This window comes from Dicentrarchus labrax, unplaced genomic scaffold, assembly GCF_905237075.1.
Source record: "Dicentrarchus labrax unplaced genomic scaffold, dlabrax2021, whole genome shotgun sequence".
NCBI lineage: Eukaryota > Metazoa > Chordata > Actinopteri > Moronidae > Dicentrarchus > Dicentrarchus labrax.
The window spans coordinates 17,372,840-17,396,830 of NW_026136705.1; the positions used below are offsets into that span (position 1 = coordinate 17,372,840).

General features: G+C 38.1%; 1 protein-coding gene across 4 annotated transcripts in view; it reads right to left on the reverse strand.

Moving 5' to 3' along the window:
* Positions 1 to 1,886: 1,886 nt before the first annotated feature.
* cadm2a (cell adhesion molecule 2a) overlaps positions 1,887 to 23,991 on the reverse strand; it is a 197,651-nt gene continuing 175,546 nt past the window's right edge. For 2 of the 4 annotated variants that reach the window (XM_051399777.1, XM_051399778.1), the window contains 3 exons: positions 22,339 to 22,452; positions 9,036 to 9,158; positions 1,887 to 7,764 (listed from right to left, as the gene is read on the reverse strand). In XM_051399777.1, the coding sequence (XP_051255737.1) occupies positions 7,646 to 7,764; positions 9,036 to 9,158; positions 22,339 to 22,452 (356 nt within the window). In that variant the 3' untranslated portion in view covers positions 1,887 to 7,645. Of the gene's footprint in view, positions 7,765 to 9,035; positions 9,159 to 18,333; positions 19,011 to 22,338; positions 22,453 to 23,991 lie in introns of those variants that run through there. The other 2 variants (XM_051399780.1, XM_051399779.1) reach the window with 2 other exon arrangements.

A 23,991-nucleotide genomic window follows, 5' to 3' on the forward strand; every position in this document is an offset into this window, starting at 1 on the left:
CCTGTTATTCTTCCTCACCAGCTAACAAAACTGGAATAATCTGAACCAAACAACTTTGTGAAAGTTTGAGCATTTTTTTTTCCTCAAGGGAATGTAAACACTTGGCTGCAAAATCTCCTTGACATTGATGAAGGAATGGAAAAAAAAAACATTAATGCAAAACAATATTTCGCATGAAAGGCAATTTCTGTCCGGTCTTCCTCAACTTCCCTGTCCCAGTTCACAGAACTGTTCTGATTGATTGAGTGGTGATTTGAGTTTTTCACTGACCCCTCACTTTTCATCAGGAGAAGAATCACACCTCAGCTGCAGAAATGCAACCTTCTCAGGCGGCATTTATTCCTGACAGGTGGGCTGATTGCAGCTGCTTTCTTCAGTCTAACATGACGTGTTATTGCCATTACTTAATTCCCCCCTCAGTCATCATCTTCTGACTCACTGAAATAGGTGGTTACCTCTCCCTATCAGGCTCAGTTGCATCCTTCTCTCCGTCTCTCCCTTTTCATATTCTTATATCCCTCTGCATGCGCTCCATCTTTTTTTTTACACTCATGCACACAGAAAAGATGGAAGTCACCAGACATAGTCATATCAAGTGATAGAATGTAACTAAATATGTTTGCTCAAATACCGTACGAGTATATCAGAATCAGAATCAGAATCAGAATCGGGTTTATATAAAGTTTTTATACAAGCAATTTGCCTTGGTGCATAAAAATCACACAGAAATAAAGTTATTTAAGTTAAGTTTAAAATATAAATAAATAAAGATAAGGTTAAAGATAGAAAGATCTAAACTGTACAGGAAATATATAGTTCTATCCTGCACAATGTGCAGGATAGAACTTGCACCTGAGTATTTCTTTTTTATATAACTTTATACTTCTATTCCACTATATCTCATTGGTAAATATTGTACTTTCATGTCACTACATTTTTCTGACAGCTTTAGTTACTACTTTTCAGATTACAGATTATTTTTCATACCCTTCCAGTGAATACCATGTATGTACAAAGAAGGTGATTTTGAATTGGACGTGTCTGGATAACCTGAAGAATATAGTGTTCCATTATGGATCGAGAAAATTCTACTACATCTTAGACTAAATAAACTATTGAAAGACCTTCTTGGATTAGCTAGAACATGCATCATCACAAAGCTGCTCAAGTGTTTCTGTTTCAGGGATTTATTGTGATCTGTTTAGAAATCTAAAGCTGTAAGAAAAGTGTAAAACATGCAGATACTTATTATAACACTATATTATTGTGGCTTACATTTTCCCACACATTGTCTTTGGGATTTGAATGGATCAGTGTGGATATGAATTAGTGTTCATTCTTGAAGAAGTCATGCAAGTGACGTTCTTTTCACAGCAACATGAACTTTAATGTCAAAATAAATCTCAGGTTGTCCTCATTCATTTCAATTACTTTTCCCTACATCATTCTCTCATGCAATAGGACTACGTTTTTGTAGCGTATATCACAGGTAGAGCTGTTTTTGTATTACAGTATTACAGCCTTGTATAGACTGTTGACTGATATGGGAAAATATTGCTCAGACAGTGAAAGACACCACATGACAAATTGAATGGCATCATACCACCACCACCACAGCTTGGAGATAGGGGAGCTAAAATGCAACATGAATTATTCTTCTTAATAAAAATTCATGAACATGTGTCCGTGCATGTGTTTTCATGTGTTTTTGTCAGTGTGTGTACGTGTGTGTGCATGGATATTTGTGAAAACAAATTCAGATGTTTTCAAAGCAGCAGTATTTATAGTGTATCCTCAATGCTTATTTGTCAGTTCAGAAATACTGAGGTGAGAGGCTTCCAGAAGGACACTGATGATATAAAAAAATAGAATCAGGCTTATACAGAGCGTTTTGGCAACTATTTATTCAACAATTTTTATTTCATACATGAGAACAAACCTCTAAATTAAATATAATAAATCCCACAGACAATGGGAGAAAAACACCTCCATTACGGTGCAATATATTGAATCAAGCCCTCTCAGTACAGCTTGATATGAAACCTCTTATTTCACCAAGGTACATCAGAAGCTGAACTAATGTGTCTAGCTCTAATCCTGATCTTTACTGAACTTTACTGTGGATATTCTGTATTTTGTGAGTGACTGACTGCTATACATAAAGATGTGTTGCTACAAAGAGAACAAAAGCATTGAACTGCTTACACACCATAAGCTAAAATTAGATAACATCGTGTATGAACACAACTTCTATCATTCTTGAAACTCATGATTATTTGCAGCATATTTCTAAATCAGTATTTCAAGTCAGTGATCATATCAAAAAACTCTTTCTTAAGTCTAATATCCCAATGACAGCAAGATGACAGAATTACTGAAGAATCACTGAATAATTTTATTAACATTGTGATAATCTTAAACTCAACAAAATACATGGTGTCAGCATTCTGGGACTTGCAGAGTGGGAATGCTCATGAGTCCCCGTTTTAAGACAGAAAACAGACAAACAAAAAAGTCTCTAAATGAAATATATTCCTGAGATGCAAAACAAAAGAAACAGATATAATCATAATCATATAATCAAAAACAAAATAAAAGATCAAAACATCACTTCATGTGATTGTGTCACATGTTGCTGTCATCATTGTGACAATTTGGAGATTGGACTGATTGATACTAGTGTCAATATTGCAGAGGAACAAAGAAGTGCACTGAAGCCAAACTGTACAGCAAAGACATATGAAAGGTCAGAGGAGGAGAGATAGGACTGGACTGGGCCATGTCATGCCATCATTGCTGCTATGAAGAATAGAACCAACAAAACCACGAGTTAAAACAAAATATAAACCAGTTGAAAAAGAAAAGGATTTTGGATAGACTCAAAGTGGCCATTACGTTCTTATTCATCCCTTTTTAATCAGGGATTCTGAGTTTTTAGTTGGTAGGGGCCTCTAATTTCTTGAATATGGATACAATTGCCAGGGCAAACTTGGAGCCAAATGTGTGTGCCTGACTAACTGCAATATTCTGTGACCAGAGGTGCTCCTGGGGTAGTACAGTGGGATGAAAAGGTTGTAGCATGATGGAATACATAATGCAGTTTGTACGAGCTTCAACAATCACCAATCAGCTCGTCTCATCCCTCTTTAAAAGAAGCAGACAGGCGGGAGGAGGGTAAAGGAGTAAACTGGAGGTGCAGAGTCACAAGGCACGAATAAACAGCTCCCCAAATATGTGTCCAAGGATTTTCTCCCTTTTTTAAGATTAATTTACATTTCAGGACTAGCTGAAATGTTGTGAAATTATATGTTATTTTATAAAATAATTATATCAGTGCACTTAGTCAACGTCTACATTAACTTATAATATATTAAAATGTGTTTCTGTCATTACTGTCTGTTGCCTAATACAGGTAAACACACACATATGACTCCTACTGCTGATGGCTACAGGTTTAATCACCTGAAAGGAAACGATACTACGATGTACAAGCAGTTGTTAATGACAGTACTGCTGGAAATCTCCCATTAATTGAACCCATTATAAACTGCTTCAATCGCATTAAATATGTAATTAATGAGCATTCAAACTTATGCATACATGAATGTTTTTTGGTCGGTACCTGTACAAAACTGCCAAAATGAAAATTGTTCACAAAATTGTGCACAAGTATGCCAAAATTACTGCCAGTACTGCACTGCCTGATCTGCATAAACACAAAACCTCAGCTGCACCACTACCACCTTTAGTCAAAGAAAGTGGGTTCGTTTGAGCCAAATGGAGATGAATTAAAAAAATGGACTTCTGCCCAAATAAGACGTCGCTGCAACTACATTAGTGCTATTACTATCTTTTTTTTTAGATAGAAATTAGAGGCCCATTATCTATTGGATGTTAACTGATATATGTTGGAAAACCAGGAGGCAACAAGTTTAAAGCTTAGTTTCAACCGACAACAAAAAAGAAATACGACTAATAACTGACCCCAAGCTACAGTTGATTCTGTCATAGCAAAATAGTGCATGATGGTATGTGCCAGGCTGTTAGAATAACAAATTAAAAAAAGATTCAGGTTTGGTCTAACTATCATAAAAAGCCATTTGCAACAAATTAGCTCATTACTGTCATGTCAAAACAAATATTTACAAAACAAAATACATTTCACCATTCACTAAGAAGTATCCATCAAATTAGTCAGAGTGCATAATTCAGTAAATGGCACCTGTTTCATTTCTAATGCAAACACCAACTCATCACAGCAGACCTGGTTATTTATGAGTGTTCATTTAATATAAAACAGCCTGTTTTTCTGACTTCAGAATCAACAAATTGATTCGACCACTCTCTTATTTGTCAGATGGATACACAAGCGTAGAGAAAATCGAAAGTTTGATTGACACCGTCATTGATTTAAGACACATTGAAAAATAACTACATAGAAAATAACAAAAAAAAAAGAACAAGACATTACATCATTGTGATAAATGTATCTATACACACTTGTGATACAGAAGGTTTCTAAAGACCAGAGCCAGTCTAGAACACTTTAGTCTGGACCTACTGAAGGTTCATGGTGAGGCTGAAGTTAAACCTGTAAATCGTGGTCTATTGGTTGAACTGCACTGATATTGTAAAATATGGAAACTTTAACAAAGCTTATGCATTTTAAAAACTAATAATTAATGCATTTAAAATCATATAAAACCTACATTTCTACATGTGAGGTGATCAATCTAATGATTCCCAACTAGTGATTCACTCCAGCAGTGCTTGACTTATAACACACACAGAAAAAGACCTTACTTGCTGACCTTATTTGCATAATGTTGTAAATTGGCCATCGAATTGGAGACAGCTGGGCCCACTATTTTATTGCCCTTGGTAATAATTTGCTCCCTCTTAGTAGATTAGTGCCTTGTCTTTAGGTCTTTAGTTCCAGAGGCCACATGTTTATCGTTCTTTCACAGGAGAGTAAATCAGCCAAATTCCTGCAAACTGATGAAAGACAAATGGCAGGGATATATGAAAAGAAACTGAAGTTGTTTACTAGGATAGTTTCTTTTAGTGTGTGAAACTTTCATTGCCTCCAACATGAAGGTAAAACTTCTTTTAATGCCTTTGAATTCCAATTGAAGGATTTGGTGAAGTCAGATGCACATTTTGTCATATTTCTGTGGACAAAAGGCTAACAATTTGTCCAGATAATTTTGTAAATTTCTTTCGTTGTTTATCATATTTTCCCTAACACCAAATCCTTCAGTTCTGTAGCACCCAAGAGCATGCCACAAACACACAAAGCCACTGTTCTCCAATATTAAGTTACAAACATATTTCCATTGTGGTTCTTTCTTAAATAAATTCAATTGAAATAAATTAAACATGAAAAAGAACCAAACAAAAACATGCTAATGTGTATTACCAAAGTTTAGTTTTCACACATTATTTACATGCCTTGTGCCAAAACAAAATACACTTGTTTCAAAGTTTTCTAATAAGGAGTATGCAATCAAAAATGAAAAAAAGCAAATAGATAAGGTGGCTAATATACAAATTTTAAGGAATATGGGAATCCAGAATTTAACAGCAATTTTCACAATCAACCACATTTTAGCAGACACAATATACAGCGGGGAGCTTAGAACCATTTAAACCAAAAATATTAGAAACATCATTTTTCTAAAAAACATGATTTAGCTTACATTTTCAAAAAGATGAGCTGTGTTTTTTTTTTTTTCAGAATTGAATCAAAGACAGCCTTGTCAGCTTTTCACCACCCATTTTAATAGGAGAACCATCCCAAGGCGATCTAGTCGTTGGGAAAGGAATACATACTCATTCAGACATTATTGTGCTTCTCTATTTGTCAGTTTTTTAGGTTTGGAAAGGAGGCCCCTGCAGATCTATGACCCAGCACTCACACACTATTTCCCTTTTTTCTCTTGCTTGAAGACCCCATGAAATGGAAATCAAAGTTCAGTTCATGGAGAATGACTCTGACAAAATGGAAATAAGAAGAGAAATTATGCAGTTTAAGACATGGGAGTGTGCAACATGTTGGTGATATCTAACTCCATCGTTAGAAACTGGAAAACAGAAATTTGGAGGTGACAATACAAACAAAAAAGGATTTGTAGTCAACCTGATGTTATTACTGTTTGTAGATACCGTTGTAATACTATGATTGGATGCTTCTCTGTGAGCCAATTAATGAACAGAAATGTGTGTACAAACCACTGTGGAAAGCTGCCTGGACCCCAAGTGCACAAGAGGTATCAATCAAAATGACATTAGTGAAAGAGTGAGGAAAACTAATTTAACACTAAATTGCCTGTACATACTGTAACTGAGTACCTGTTTTTGTCTGTATTAACTCCTAATGATTAATTTTACATTTCATGGGGTCCTTCAGCCTTAATATTATTCCAATGTGACATAATCATAAACAAAATAATTCAAAGTGAAAAGCTAAACTCATTTCAGTACAATTTATACAGCTTTTAGAGAGAGGAGATTGACTCTTTCTGTACACCTGAACCCTTAATGTGGATCACAAACTACGTAAGCTGTCAAGAGGACACTGAAGGTGTTGGTGTTTCGCTAAACTGCAGCCTGGACAGTGCAGGGATATACAGACAAAAGTACATAGGGACAGCAGATTTAGCAAATGGTTTGATATACTTGATTGAGTTTATTTGATGGAATGCTTTGTGTATTCTCTGCTCTAAACAATACCACAGTAGCCTTTATTACCCATACCCTAATAATGAAAATCATATTATATACTTATCTGACAAACCTTGCTACAGTTTTACACAAAACCTTCTTCTTATCTTACAAGGGTCAACTGTTTTAATTACAAGTCTGTTGAGAGGGGATGGGGTAGGGGGGAGGTGGATCATCTAAAAGTACCATATTCAGTGTGATAGACATGTATAAGGCGTAAAACAGCAAAGATTTTTCATTCAAATAAAAAAGACGCGATGCATAATCAAAAGCTGTGAGCTAAGCAATGAAATGATGGTCGAGTTAACCATCTACGAAGCATTTACATTGCTACTGACAGACGATACATGAAGGCATTGACAGAAGTTCAGTGGCGTCTGTATTTTTAGGCACCGTGTTGATGTGAGATATGATATGTGTTTGTGGTTGTGTGTGAACAAAGGGGATATAGTTATGTGTTTGGGTGTCTGCTTGGGGGAAAACAGGAGAGAGGATGAACAGGGGGCCATGTAAGAAGCAGTCATGGTAGATATACAGACTTCCAGGCATTCATGTCAAACATGAGGAACAATATGAGAAAGGGGACAACTTCAGCAGCAATGGCAAGCTGCCTGTGAACACTGGCTGCCAAAAAAGAAAGAAAGAACAAAATAAAGGACGAGATGTAAATGATAGAAATGGGCTTAACAAAAAGGCAATAATAGGAAAACACTCGGGGAACCTCTCTGTCTGTGGACTGCCTGCGGGTTCCTCGTTGACACGACGGGAACAGTGGTCAGAGGTGGAGAAGAAAAGGGGGAGACAGAGAGAGAGAGAGAGAGAGAGAGAGAGAGAGAGAGAGAGAGAGAGAGGGAGAAATAGAGATACAGAGATTGAAAGAGGGGGAAAGGGGAAGGAGAGAGCTGCACAGCTCCTCTGCAGTCTAAATGAAGTATTCTTTCTTTTCTTCTGCGTGTGCATGGTTGCCCTCAGCGTTGATGATGGCTGTGTCGGCATCGGGCGCATCGTCCGCTCCTTTGGCCTCGTTTGTCAAGTATGTTCCTAAGGAAATGAAAAAAAACAAACCTATATCAAGGAAAACAAATACCGAGCAGCACTGCATGGTGTTTGCTGCCTGAGGCGAAAAAACACATCTGAAGACAACATCAGTAATGCTACATAATTCATATGCAGAATGATGAGAAGCTAGGATAGTACGGGATATGTAAATGCAGCAGGGAGTAAGTGTGTAAAAGTGTGTGTGGCAGTCACGCCTTAAAGTTGCATGTCCAAATAATGTGAAAGCTCTCGTTAATTAAGAACACAATTTTAGAGCATTAGTGTGGAGACTGACCATTAACCATTTTTTTTTATCTTTTTCAACTTTCTCTTTCTCTCTCTCTTTAGCTGAGTCCCTACATGTATAAAGCAGGCATGTTATATATCTTGTTATTTTCAATATAAGTTATAAAAAATACCATTATTGCATGTTCAGAATTGTGTGAGTCCACAGGTTTAAACACAGGGCAAATATCTGTTTATGAATGATAGAGGAGATTGTACTGCACATATAAGAACAGTCTGAGCTTTACTAAGGTAAAAAAAACATTGGCTAAAACACATTGGAACACAGTCTTAATTCTATTTGGGGAGTACAAATGCTCTAAATCTAGGAATTCCCAGTTCCTATAATGCTTGGGACAGTGTAAACAGGAAGTATAATGTCGCTATGGATTCAGTGCGTTACATTGTAAGCTACAATTTGAGCCCCATTTTCTTAGGGTGGATTTGTTTACATTGGGCAAATCGTAGTGAATATAAGTTTGCCAAACTAGCTATTTGAAGTTTACATTTACATTTGCAATGTACCTGAGGATGTTGACAATTACTGGATTACTTTGAGACTAGAGAAAATTTTAAAACATGATGACTCACAAACTCTGAAGTTATAAGAAACTTTTTTTTCTTACCATTTCTAATTGGATTTATGGAGATCAGAGCTAATGATATCCTCAGAAAGTGTAAGGCACACTGAATCTAATGTAATAAAATATGTGTTTTCTTTGTTCAGATTCGGCTGAATTATGACTGAGAACAAAACATGTAATTTTTTTTATAATTTTGAAAAAATAGATAAAATAATAACCCAGTAAGTCTTGTGTATGCACTAGCTGCATCGCACTATGTGTGTAGGACTAAAGCCTTCTTTTCTCCACTGCAGGTATGTCGTGCACTTGTAACTTGGGAATTGGGGAAGGACTCTGAGTAGTAGGACATGCTTCACTAGTTCCATAAGCCTTGAGAAACTCAGGTCTGGTCCACTGTGGTCTTACCTTTATGCCTGGCCAGGTATCTTCCCAGGACAATGATTAAACACAAGGTGACAAAGACCACTACAGCCACCACTCCTCCGATCAAGGCATGGTCAGTGCCGTGCTGCCCCACAGCGTTTGGATCTGAGGAAAGACAGAGAGAGAAACAAAGAGAGCACATAAAGGCACCGGTTGGTGAGGTGAGGGAGTGAGGGCAGAGGAACAGCAAAAGACCGACAATACAAAACAGAGCAAGGAAGAAAAAATAAGATTATTTCCAGCTCGTTCCTGCTCTAATGAGCTGCTGTCATTCCTCTCTCCTTTCACATCATGCAGTCAGAGCAGAGCTGCCTAGCTCTCTCAGAATAATAAAATGAGAGAGAGAGGGAGAAAGATGGACATCGCGTTGACACAAAGAGCAGCTACAGGCAGACACACATTCATCCTGCAAAATGTAGGAAAAGGAGAATGAAAGAGAGAATCAGAAAAAAAGGGAATAATTTAGGATCGCCCCCACAGTGTCGCAGGAGTCCCCAACATGCAAACCAGGGCAGCAGTGGAAGAGTAGTACACAGTAAATAAATCATCATACACAAAATAAAAAGGGAAGATCAATCTTTTTCTGTTTCTCTTCGCGAGGAAGGATTGTCATTGGAAAAATGAAATGGGTGTTAGAGAGTTGCTACGGGTCCCCATCCGTTGGAAAAGCAGTCAGAATGATCAGAGAGTCGTGAAAGAGTGAAGAATCTGCATGATGAGGCTGTTCACGCCTCATGCAAGGACCCATCAAAGTTTTCCCTTGACTTCAACAATAGCTTATTTCTTTTATTTACCTTGACTTCTATGTCTAGCTTGCAGGCTATTGGAGGTAAGAGTAGGGACGTGACACTAACAGTGTCCACTGCAGGTGAATAAAAAAAAAAGTTGACAGTGATAGCAGTGGGAGAGAAAGAGATAGCCTGTATTATTCATATCAGTCCATGACACCTGAGAAATTAGCACTCATCTCATTATCCTCCTCCGAGTGCCAGGGCAGGCCATATACAGCCCTGTCACTTTGTGCGTGTATGTGGGCTCATGATAGCTGAAATATGGCAATGTCAGAGCAGGGTAAGCCGTGATAGAAGGGTGGTTTAGACTCACAGCACACGTCGTATATTGACAATATTTCTCTTCAGTATTCTCCTTTTCTTTCTGTGTCCACCCATGTGGCCAAATTGAACAGCTGGCTTGCTCTCGCTCCATAACTCTCCATGGTCTGAGTGACCAGGCGGTCACACTTCACTGCCTCCCAGTGGACAAACACACACTCATACCGACGCACACGGCTCATACACACAGGCGTGTGTAGCGTGGTTTCACTGCGCTGTAGTTCTGCTTGGTCAGTGGAGCAGAGAGTAGAGGAATGTTCCCCTGGCACGGCCCAGCAGGGCGAGGACTCGAGGCGTTTAGTTACACACATGGCTGTGTCTCTTCACCTCTATCTGTCAGGACACTGAGTGTTTTTTACCAGCATACACACTCACTGTCCTACCTGAGCTTCAGTCTGGCTGTTACAACCCAGTGCAGGCAGGCACAACAAGCATGACATACAGTCCTGTGTCTGTCTATAGAGTACTACACACTTTAGCCATGCAGTATGCAGAATACATCATGTCGGATGATCCACTTTATTTTTCACTGTTGATTTTTATCTTCAGTATGTTCCAAACACTCACAGTTTCTCCACAATATTGCAAACACATATACGCTATTGCCCCCTCACAGATCTCTGACTCTGACAGAAGTAGCATATTTAGTGATTTACTGGCAAAGTGGCAATTATTTTCCACATACTGAACATACGAATCAATGGCAGAGAAGCTATGCTGCAGTAGCAGTTTCTATGGATGCTTTGATGCTTTTTTGTGTGCATCACCATTTTATAGCTTCTCTCAGTCCTGGTTGATTTAAGCTCCACCAATTTTACCCCGTTATGTCTGTTTGCAGGTCTTGGGGAGTACTGCATATATAAAGAGAAGTCGTGCAAAGCCTTATGTTGCTGCAGAAGAAGCTGCAGAAAGTCTCAAAGTGAAGTCTTAAATCAAAAAAAGTCTTTAGAAAGAATCGTTAGGAAGACTTGAGCTGACCTTTGTAGCCCACCCCTCATCTCTGCTGAAGGCTAGTGACTTGAGGATACATTAACCGTTACCAGCATAACAAACTTTTGACTTTCAGGTTTTGACTATGAAGTAGTTTGTGTGGAATAAAAAAGTGGTTCATGCAACTGAACCACTTTTTTAAAAACCTGTCCATTTTGAGCCTGACAATGGCAGAGGACTGCAATACTAAATCTGTAGAGTACTCATTTCAGCCAACAGGGGATAGAGAGGGGACGTATTTGATATTCAAGATTAGATTTTCAGATTAACTCATGAAGTAACAGAAGCCTGTGACATAAATTCATCATAACTTACAGCGTGTAAGTGTAAATACTTTTCATGTGAGTGCCTTCAAAACATGGTTCATCTATTGTGTTCTTATGTATTCTGTTCTAGTCCACTGCAACTCACGGAAGGAGAAAAATACAGCAAGGGCGTACAAAGACACACAGAGAGAGGAAATGAAAAAATAGAGATTGATGGACAGGAAAAGGCTGAAATTTCAGTTGGAGCAAGACAGAAAACGAAAGACGACAAGGAGGAGAGGGATCTAGAGAGGAGGGTTATACATTTTCATGGGTCCAAAACACATTATCTTTTAATAAGGGCACATACATTCTTCTCTGTGTGATTTAATATGAGAGCATGGAAGAGCAAACTCCTCTTTTAATATTTATAACACTCTCCTTGTCGCCTGGCCTAGCGAGTTGGGCTTGTTTAATAAATGAAAGGAGTTCAGGGCTTCTGTGAGCCACTGCTTTGCTGGACTGAACCGAAAGTGTTACTCTTAAACTGCCCCACCAACTCCTCATCTGATCTGTTTCACTGATGCTGGTTCCATATGGGATTACTGTGGAAGGATATGTGATATTGATACTGTGTGGGTTTTCAAGAGGATGTGTAAAGGCTGGAAATGGAAACAATATCATTTACAGTTAAATTACCTGGTCAGATTAAATTACATTCAGCATATAATTACATTCCTGGAAGGAATTTGAAGCATTCTGTACATAAAATTAAAAGCATGGGATAGCTGCTGTACATTGTAGGTCAAACTTCCAGAAAAGCTCACTGCTCATGACTAAAATGTAACAACTCTAAGAATTGTTAGTCTTATATTGGTTCCAAAAAGGTGGTACAGAGAAATTATGAGCATACAATAAAGCTGGACTGCCTCTTTTAATCAGGTCATCACCTACGTTTTATACCAGCCTGATCTGAACTTCTGCAATCATACATTAATACAAATGTGAATGGTAAAACTATAATATCAAAGAAGGGAAGCTGAATGGAGATGACTGAGTAGTTGAAGTATTTAAGTGGCTGGTTTTGTTAGTTGAGGGTGATACTTCCTTGTCTATCAAAACTTTGAAAAGAATAAGGAGGTCCCTCCTCCAGGCTGGACATGTTGATAATATATGCAAACCTAACTCCGACATTAGCCTCACCACGTTTCTGTAGAACCTACACACCAATGTAAGCACATTTTGTCAGATTGATGAGGATTCACCAGTAGAGTTATAGTTATATTTGTTCTTTCCTCATATAAACAGCTTTGTCAGATATTTCTACTCTAAACTCTTGCTGTATTACGAATATGTGTCCTTATCTTATTCTTCAAACACTATATTCAATGTCTGAAGAACTTCACAAGAGACGTTTACCATTCAGTAAAGAATTGTTACAGCATCTCTTGGGCCTGACACTCTTCTCTGCACCGCCTTTCATCTAAAGTCATCTTTTAAATTAACAATCTCAAATGATCAGACGCAGCATCCTTGAATCCATCATATCAGTATGCAACTCAAATGGCCTTTCCATATTGTAGATTAACATATATCTCTCTCTCTCTATTCCCCCCATGGTATTAAATTTGTTATTATTAAAATTCATCCCCTACAGGCATCTTTTTCTTCTTTTGGATTGCACTTTTTCCTCTCTCTATCTTAGATATAGCTCTATGATGCAATGTGTTCAGTTTCTCAGATCAATAAAGCAGCAGCTAGCTTAAGCATGGGCTTATAGAGCTGCAGTGTCCTTGTGTCTGTGGTGTGGGTCAGGGAATCTTTGAGCGTGTTAGCACACAAAATAGAAAATATTAGTTTGCGTTAACAGGAGCTCAGATTCATGGGAGCCCTGGGAAGTAAGGTGTGACTTTATTGTAGGTTTTTTGCAGTTAATATGAATATTTACCAGATAAGGAGTCTAATATAAGATATTGCCTGATTACCTAAAATAAACTGTGACCAAACATAAGAAACCAAATAAATAAAACCATTATGCCTTGCTTCTAATGGCTTCCATAGTATTTGAAAACACTGCACATTACATCATTAAATGGGAAGCCATGAGACACATATTACTCTGCATTACTTCTGCAGCAGTGAAAGTCAGGGACACAAAGAAAGAGTGCCTGCAAACATAGGGGAAAGGGAAGAAGAGAAAGTGTTGAAAAGTGCCTGCAGACTTCACTTGCTCGATGAGTCAATTATGCCCAACTTTTTGGCTGAGACTGGAAATTCACCAATCTGCATCTAATGCCGCCTCTACTGCCAAGATGAAAGAGTCTCTGGAGGCTGAGGCAGAGGGCCGAAAGACACATGTGCGTACACTCCTGAATGAATGCAACCATGCATGTGAGAGAGTCAGAACGACAGAAAAGAAGAGACATTGCAGAGACATGCGTGTGTGTTTGTGTGTGTCCTTGCACATTATTGCTTGCTGGGTCAGAGTGGATTAATTAGATTCTGAAAACAAATTACTTCTGCTAATCATTCAATAAAGCCCACACGTGGACTTGGACACTATCTTGAATATTCAACAACCTCCTTCTCTCTTCTCAATATGAAAAGAAATTGTGGTCAGCAGGGTAACAGCATGAAGTTATAAGCAAAGCAAGATAATTAATCTTATGAATTAATTAAGTCACATGCAAAAATCAATCTATCAAAGTAGCTGAATGTTTGGCAAAATTCATAACCTCTTCAAATCAGCAATAAAATACAACAAAGGGAGATGCAGGGAGATCACATCAATTGTACACCTGTGGTAACTTAATCATGACTATATTGCTGCTGCTTTTCTGTCATAAACTGCATTATGCTGCTGGTTAGTTTGGAAGAATTGTATGTGTGTGGGCCAAATGCAAGAATAAGAAAAGCAGAAAAAGAAGCCCACACAGAAATGAGTGATCTTGGAGAAAGCAAGTTGCCACAACAAGCCCAACAATCCGACAAGCCAAGAGAAATTAATAAAAGACCAAATAAAACTTAATGTCAACAAATGAAAATTGTTGACTGCCACAACCGTGTGTGTGCGCATGCATGTGTTTGCACGTGAGTGCTTTGTCAAGATGGCTGAAAGTGTCCCCTTCCATTGAGATTTAATGAAAAGAAGGGCTATTACATGTAATTCATAACACTAGCCCCAGGATCTAATGATTTCTCTTTTTCTGTTCTACACTTTATTCCAAATTGTTGCTATAATTCTTCCCCAAAGCGAGTTAATGTGACAGGTCATCAATAATAATTGCCCGGCAATAAGTGGAAAGACCTTTGCATTATGTTTTAATTTCTCCCGTGATCCTCAGCTTTATGGTAGAGAGTGGAAGAGAAAATGGTTAGTAGATGGTCGGTACTGTTCAATATTTAACCATTACTGCCCCAGGGGATGCTGCAACCCAACCTAGCCTTTCTGGTTTAAGCACAGCAACCAATCAGCTGCCACGGTCACTTGCCCTCAAGAAAACATGTCTTTTGCTCATCATATGGCCTAACCTGTGCCCTCTGTTTAAAACAAGATCAATAGCAATGGAATAAAGCAGGTACGAATCACTGCAAGGAATAAAAATAGTCCCTTCCCTTATTGAGTTTTCACAAAAGGTTTGTCCTCAGCCTAAAGCAGCTTCAATAGGTGAATGTGGGGTTAAAGACATAAAACATCGCCTGTGGAGTAAAACCTGCCCTTTTAATCCTAAATAATTTGTAATAGCGATAAAACAGGAGTGATTGAAAGTCTCTCTAAATTTGAAAAGGATATTATTACTTTAAGAAGTTTGAGTAATCTGTCTCATTTGTATTTAATTTTGATATTACCCTTTAGCTCATTTGTTCTCTGCTGCAAGTTTTCTTATTAACTCTCCTCAACTTTTTTCTTTGGGTAGGCTCGCGTATTAGATATTTTATGCCATGTTGTAATTTCAGTTTTGATTATTGTTTGATTCTGTACTTGATCTTCCACACATAACCCTGTAGCTTGTATTTTGTAGCCTTCTGTTCTTCTGACAGAGCAGAATGAGAGCTGAAAAACATTCTGACCAATTAAAGAGCTAAACAAATGCAAACTTTTGATACACATACTAATCTCCTCAGTATTTGTAAAAACTCATTAAGTGGTTTGTATATTCTTAATATTGATACTTAAAAATGAGAGGGTTTATCACAGGTATATAGCAATTAAGAATTTTGGATCAGAGACACTGAGCGGTAGATTAAATAATTCCCAACTGTTTCATCCTCTTGGATAGCTCATTTAGACAGCGACTCTGATTGAGACAAATTAACAGCTTAAAGCTATATTTTACTTTAGTGGTGGATATGCATCTGTGTAACTGTTGTGATTTTACAGTAATACCATCACATTACACAAAGGATGCATCCTTTACTACTGCTTTCTCAGCTATCTCAAAATATCTTCAGAGGAGAAGTTTGATTTCTGGACCTTTGGAAGCAAATCCTCAGGTGAAGTAATTATTGTTGCCTAAAACAGCAAATTCAAGATAAGTGGGGTGATGTTAAAAACTGGTTAGCAGTCTTGGCTGGCTCGAGTCATAGGGTTAGGGTTGGGGTTTGAGAGTTTTAAAGGTCCACTGTGTAACATTTAGATCTATTGGCAGAAAAATGCAATATAATATGCATAAATATCCTTACCTTAGAGTGATCCTTTTATATCTACATATGCCATGGGTTGCCTTCCATTGAGGCCCACATCTTGAACTGGTATGTTTCTACAATAGCCCAGAAGGGACAAACCAAACACCAGCACTAGATAGTGGCCACTATAGTTTCTCCTTCGTGCTTGGAAGGGGAAGGTGAAGTGATGGAGTTTCGATCTGCAACTTAAGCGCTAGATGCCACTAAATCCTACACACTAGTCCTTTAATGTAGTACTGTTCATATGCAGCTTTTTGGCCAGCACTGACTTGAAAAAGCAGAAAGCTCAGACTAATCCCAACTTTTGAACCCTGACCAATCCCTTGCCTCCACTCTTGAATTCTACTCAAGTGTATAGTCACTGCTATCAACTTCAAGAGGAGAGAAAAGATCCTTTGTGTTTTGCTTTAGAGCAGTGCCCATAAAAAGCATGACGGTTATGGATTATCACGGTAACCTCCACGGGTCCCCACTGACAGTTAAAACCTCAACTATAGCAAAACAATTTAGCAATATCTTTCAAGTTATGGTATGCACTTTGATCAAGAGTCTCAAGGTTGTTGGTGCGTTTCTGTACTCATACCTTCTGTTCCTTTCAGGGAACAACTACTACTGGACAAAAGAAAAGAGAACTTTTACTCTGCAAGGAGGTAGATGGGTATTATTTGGGTTTTTCTGTCTTCTCCACAGGCAGAGACAGTAGGCATGAATAATTTCTGTCTTCTCGGCAGTGGGCCCTTTTTCTGCGGCAGTATCAGGCTACAGGGGCTGGGGTTGGCCACACGAATGCTGATTATGAGAAGTGAATAGTAAATATTTTAAACACCAGAGAAACCCTTGTGCATGATTCAACCTTTCAGCTTCACAAGGTCAAAGCTAATTTGCAAGCCATGAAAAAGCATTTGGCAAATTTTAGAGAACTCTGTGGTGGTGGTGGTGGGGGGAGTGAACGTGTATGTGTGTGTTCATGGAAGGGGGTCTGATGACATTGCATAGACCTCTGATACTTAGCGAAAGAGTTATTATAGCCATTAAGGCTGGCTGGGCTATTGAAGCAGTGTGTGTGTTGGGCATACCTGCCAGCGCTTCATTAATAAAGTGAATCACAGACTGCAGTCCTGCATCAGTCCTGCCATTATAAAGTATGGATGAAAAACAGAGGAATATCTTGCATATCTATACACTAGCCTCACACACAAAGGTCAACAACAGTTAGAATTAAAGGCATTGGGGTACTGTCAAATTTACATTTTCCCATTAGAACCACTGAATCTACAGCATGAAATATTTATTCACTAATATTTCTGCAAGAAATAAGTGCTCCATTAAATAGTACTTTATTGCATTGGCCACTAATATTCACTCTCACTATGTCAGCAAAATTAGATCTAAAAAAGCTATTATTGTAAAATGATACTGTAAAATAATGTCACATGTGATATCTTACAATTTTTTTGTAAACACAGAATATTTAATCCTTTAACTCCTGAGAGGAGAAGAACTCATTGAGAGAAAAGGCGCGGGCCATCATGCAAATATTGTTTCTGTCTTGGATTGTGCTAGATCATCTTGTTAGTGAATACAATTTTTAGGATATCGGAAAACAAGTGAAAAGAACAATACCCCCATAGATATTGCACATGGAATGCAATGTTCTCTAAAATCATTCTTTTCCTGGCCCAAAAGCCCTAAAACGGTCATATATAAGTAAGTAATGTGAGTATATTTCGTATCCAAGGTTTAGTTCAGTAACCGTTTATTACATATTTTGATTAGAAGGAGACTAAACAAACCTATTTTCAATTTTATATGAAACTATCATATTGTATTTTTATTCAATTTAAATGTATTCCAATTAATATGAAGGTTATTTTATGGTGAATTAATATACCATCCAGTTTGCTCAAATCAAAATTCTCCTCTGGGCCTAATGATAGTTCAGCCACCTTGCTTTCCCGTTGGCCGGGGTTGTCATGGTAGCTAACAGGGCTTATTAAAATCAAAGCCAAAAAGACCTCACTGTTGACTTTGAAAGAGCACTAATATCACAGGAGTTCACTTACAATGAAGGTCGTAACACTAAAGGTCTGGGAGGCTGAAGACACACGTAATATTAGAATAACAATAGTCAAAAGACAAAAAACAAAAATTTACAGACTTAGTTAAGAGCTATAGAGCCTAATTTTATCAAAACACTTTGTTTTCAGTGGAAAAGCAAACAATCAAATAATTGATATACAAAGCCGACAAATTCACAAACACATGATTTAATGTCATGATATAGTGTAATGATGGCAAATAAAAAAAAGAAGATAAAATACTAGCATTCATTGCGATTTTGCTATATGCTGTATTTCTAACGTGGTGGAGAAAATCTGTTAGGTGGCTACTTCCACACAGAGATGAACATGTGTATTTTAAATTAATGACTTCACTGAAATTATTCATTTGACTTTGTTTCTACACTAACATGGGGTATTCATCATTCTGTAATCTAAAATTGTAATAGTAACAGGGATTGCACTGCAACTGGATTACTATAAACACTCAAAGCAACACTCACAATGTGACTTTTGCAACATTTTACAGATCCTGTATGTGCAGGCCATTTTGTTTTTTAACTCAGTGCCAGACTCAAATTACAATGAGTACATAGCAGCATTATAGTCTGGACAAATATTGGATGGAATGGCTATGTTACACTTAGTAAACAATATTAAAAAGATATCACTTGTAGCTGCACATTTGGTGCACCACCTTCTGTTTTTGTTGCCTTGCTGTATACTTTTATGTATTTTTTCTATACAACTTTTTTATTTTGATTATTTTTACCACCAACTGTTTATCTCTTCTCAACTGTTTCTTGTCGGAAAATGCCTCAGCCTGAGTTGTGGTAGATGATCCAAACTGCTGATGATGGGAAACTGAGGAAAGATGCAAGACTATTGTAAGAAAGACAGCAGAGAAAGTTGCACCTGAAAGAGCTCATCAGGTATATAATATGCCACTATTCTGCATACAGGCTATAGTGCCGAAACCTACAATGTGTATTTGGTCTACACAGGAAGACAACTTTATTAAAAAGACAAAACGTTGCGAGGCTGGTACAGCTCCACAGTTGTTTGCTTTCATCCAGAGCCTGTGAAAAGACCTGGTAATAAATCAAGTAGACACATGAAAGCAGATAGTGTAGTATCCTGTGACTGGGGACGCAGTGAAGGAGTCTGATATTTAGATTCCCTGAAGATACACTGAGAGTCTCAGTTCCTCTTGTGTCTCTGCACTACACAAACAGACATCAGAGAAGAATTGAGACACGCTGATGAGGAATATCCAACAACGTGTGGAAGCCTGTTATCTAACAGGGTCTTCAGAGAGATGTGAGGGTAGAAGAGAAGGAGCGAGTGAGGGGAAATTGAAACAAAAGCTTTGATAGAAAGCAAAACAGCAGAGGAAAGGTAGAGGGGGAGTCAAGACTCCTGAAGGACTTTAAAGATGGTAATTTAAAGAAAGCAGCGGTGATGAGAGGAAATTATTCCAAGTGAATGGAACTGTGGAGCGCCATGAAGAGGAATGGAGAGAGAGCAAAAAAGCAGAGACAAGACAGAAGGTAAACTCTGCTACATCTATATGGTGACAGAATGGACAAATAAATGAAAATGAATAATGCTGCAGAAGAAATACAGAGAAAACATGCTGTGAATTTGGGATTAAGATCAGTGTCTTGTGTATTTCATATTAAAATATGTTATCAAACACACAAAAAACACATTTTATGGGCTAAATATATAAAAGATTATCAGTTTACAAAATCATTTAAAAAAAGATGTCACATTCAGCATGATCAGGATAATATATGAGTGAGCAAGCTATTTGCATACAGCCTATCACAGCACATTAGTTTTAAATTGACATGTCACTCAAAAACTTTGATTGGCATATCACTCTACTGTAGCCAACATGGTGCTATGTCAGCATTATTGTTGCAGAAGTGCAGCAGGAAAGACACAGAATCACTATACAAACACAAATTCAACCAAACAATAGTCCAGTGTGTAACATAGGAGCTATTTGCAGAAATGGAATATAATATTCACAGATATATTTTTTCATTAGTTTATAATAACCTGAAAATAAAAGTGAAATGAAAGTAATTTGGATATTTAACCCCTTCCTGTCCAGCTGCTAAGAAAACTAATGTTGGATAAATGTTGGATGATGCTAACTCTGTTCAATTTGGATTATAAGGTACAGCTTAAAGCTCCAGTGTGTGACATTTAGGAAGATCTATTGGCAGAAATGGCATATAGGTATGTTTTCATTAGTGTATAATCACTTGAAAAGAGGAATCGTTATTTTTTGTTAACCTAAAATGAGCCTTTTACGTCTACAGACACCACATGTCGCCTTCCATGGAGTCCGCCATGTTGAACCGCAATGTTTCTACAGAAGTGACGAACAAAACACTGACTCTAGATAGGTGCATTTCTCCTTTGTGCTTGGAAGGGGAGGGTGAAGTGTGGGAGTTGCAATTTAAACTGCTCAATCCTGTGGCACACACAATCCAGGTAAAATATGCAATCCCACCAGCATGTACTGGGTTTTCCCAAGGGTCCCCTCACTCTTGGATGTGCCTGGGGGGGGGGGTCTTGATCAGATTCTTGACTGAACCCAACTGACCCCTTTTAGTGCAAACATACACTCAAAAGGGAAATAATGTTACGATCTGCAACTCTACCACTAGATGCCTCTAAATCCTACACACTAAACCTTTAAGCCCACGCAAATGATCAGATGTACAAATCCTTGCAAGAGTAAAGAGCGGGTACAAAATCTACAAAATGAATCTGAAGTTTGACAATTGTTTGGAATGTTATCTCCAGCACACTGGCACAAGCTTTAATAGGAAGGATGAGCAGTGTAATACCACAGTAATTGGAGGACCCTTCCACTCCTGTTTTTAAAAAAAATCACCAACCTCCATCTGTGAGTACATAGGTGCCGTCCCCAACCTCCACACACCATTGAAGAGGCATGTTAACCAAGACAGAATATTCAGAAATTTCCCCATGTCATCCATCTGGCACCTTATCACTGCAGGGCTTTTTAACCAACTCACTGACCTACAACAGAAGGGACGGTAAGGCTTCCACTAAATCTTCCAACTAACTATGTAGCTGTAGCGGATTGAGTTTTTGTAGCACAGGGTCAACATACCTCCACCTTTGCCTGCTTCTGACTGGCAGGCAGCAAACCAGCCCACCACACCTAACCTTGTATGTGGCGGGCCGTATTGTGGGGTGTGTGAGCTTAGAAATCTTTTTGACATGACAAAATGTCTCAGATATGCCGACATCAATACTATTATAGGAGTTTTGGTATCCAGAAAACATCTTTTGATTGTTTTTCTGCTTTTAGGTGTCATTCGTGCTGCAGGACAGATATGGGAACTTAATTTATATTGCATTCCATTGATTAAAGTTTAAATCCATAACCATAGCTGTCATCAACCTCTGCAGAAATTTAAGAAAACCTCAGCATTTTATGCCTCCCCAACATTTCTTCTTCAGCCTTATTATAGATGACATCTCATTATTCATATTTTATATTGTAATGCTATAAAGGATTATATCAACAGCATTCATTCACCTCAGAAATAGATTCTCTAAGAACACCAAATAGCAATGCTAACTCTCTGAAAAAGAGCTTTCCAAGTCAAAATTCTCAAAGATTTAACACAGCATTAGGAGTCATGATGAGACATCTCCAGTGGCCAGACATTTTCAGTTGGACATGACATTTGCTTCTTTGAGGTTTCAGGGCGCAGAAGTACTGAAGTCTTTGAAATGCCAAGGGGACAGTGGATGGAGTATTTGAGCAGCTGGACTCTTTTTGAATACAATGGCTTGGAATGTGTTAGAAACTTTAAAAATCTGAATAATGTCTTTAATGTAAAACCACAAAAGTTAATTCCAATGGAAACGTATGTCAATGACCATCAATAAGGCATACAGCTTATGTTTGCCCTAAAAGGCTTATAATAAAAATAAAAGGTAGACATGGCAGCATCAGAAGACTTTTGTCCCAGAAAGCACATTTGCCACTAGATATTTTTTCAGTTCTCAGTATGTCTGAAACACTTGAGGCGGTGAAGTAGCTAAAAGAGAAGTAATAGGACAGAGGGAAGAGCGAAGTAGCAATGTACAGTAGCAGGCTGAGGGGGTTGTGGAGATGCATGGGGTGGTACTGTACCTCTGTTGCCAGTGACTGTGGGGTCTGAGGCGTGGGTGCCTAATAGAGCAGTAGGATCTGGAGGGATGGGATGTAGGGGGGGAGTGGTGGATGGAGGCAGGGTTGTGGGGACGTCTGGTGGAGGGGACAGAAAGACACATGTACACAAAAACAATACAACAACAACAAACACAAAAAATGAATTCACACGGGGGCAGTTAGATACTTTAAATGAACAACACAAACCGGTACAGGGCAAAATATTATATTGAGATGGGAAATTAAAAAAAGGGCAAAATTATGACACAATTCAAAGCATACAACATAAGATTGTTGAAAACGCAGGAGGGAATTACTGTTGATGAACTACACAACATACATTAATTTGTGCGTAATTAATGCGTAGTTTATGAAAATTAAATGACCTCTGTCACTGCAAAATTGCATAACTGCTCAGTTAAAGCCTCTCAAATCATTTACTTTTAATGATTCTCTTTGGGTCACAGTTCAGTTGGGTCTGTTTTTGAAGAGGCAAACACAATGTTAAAAAGCTGAATGTCTTATGTACTTTTGAGTTATAACTGTTTAGCATAGACTATGTAGACCACGATGGCTAGAATTCATAAATAAAGTGTATTCATTCAGGAAAAGATAGGGGTAGATTTTGACTTTTTTTCACTTGAGTGGGAGTAGCAAAAAGGGAACATTTTGAAAAAGAGTGATGCAATGTGCACTTAAAGTTGAAAAAATTGTGAAGTCTGACATCTTCATGTTACGTTAGAGTCCAAATCCTTTCTATTTTCCCAGTCATAATGATTTTAAATGTTCTGTCGTTGAATGTGAGGCTCTTTTCTGTAGCAAGAGAACAGGATTAACATTGAATCTGCTAATGTTGGCTGATGTCTGTGGAGATGGATCCTGCACTGGGAACTGGGAAAGTTGGATTAAACGAAATGAGGAAAGTAATTTGACAAATGATCTGTGCCAATTATCCATGTTTGCAAAGATGAGTTCAGGAAAAAGTAGCCAAGCCCACCATTTCCTTGCTCTGTTTTTGACTTCTCACCACTGGATGATGGTAAAAGGGCTTCATCTCAGGCAGTGTTTCTCACTATCACTTGTTAAAGCAACAGGGAAAATGGGACTGAAACATTGTGTGACAAAGTTAATGAGGTTACACTACCACCTTGGCTTTTATGTTTATGTCACTCTGCTTTTTATGGTTAGCTGGAGGCTTTTAATTGGCTGTGGTACTCCTTCTCAGGGCCAACTGTCCTGCACGTCTCAGTGACATTTCAGCCTTACTGTGAATCACTAAGCAGCTAAGTACATGTCTTCAGGAAAGAGAGAGAAGAGAGAAAGCGTCTCCTTGTTGGAGGGGAACCATTAAAAAGGTATTTTCCAAGAATTATGGCAACAATTGTAAAAGGCTAAAAGGTGTGCTAATCACTAATGAAGGGTAGGAACAGGCTGGGTGCCATTTCAAAAGAACACGTAATGAATCTGGATAGGACTCTTTGACCCTCCCATACCCAATTGCCTTTTTTGTGGCGTAGAATTTGTCAGTTTAATAACATCACTGTCATTAAGTGCATTGGTTATTCTTATTGTTACATTCAGCTGGCATTTAAAGAAATTGCACACATACATCATGGTATGTGGGGCAATTAGGTA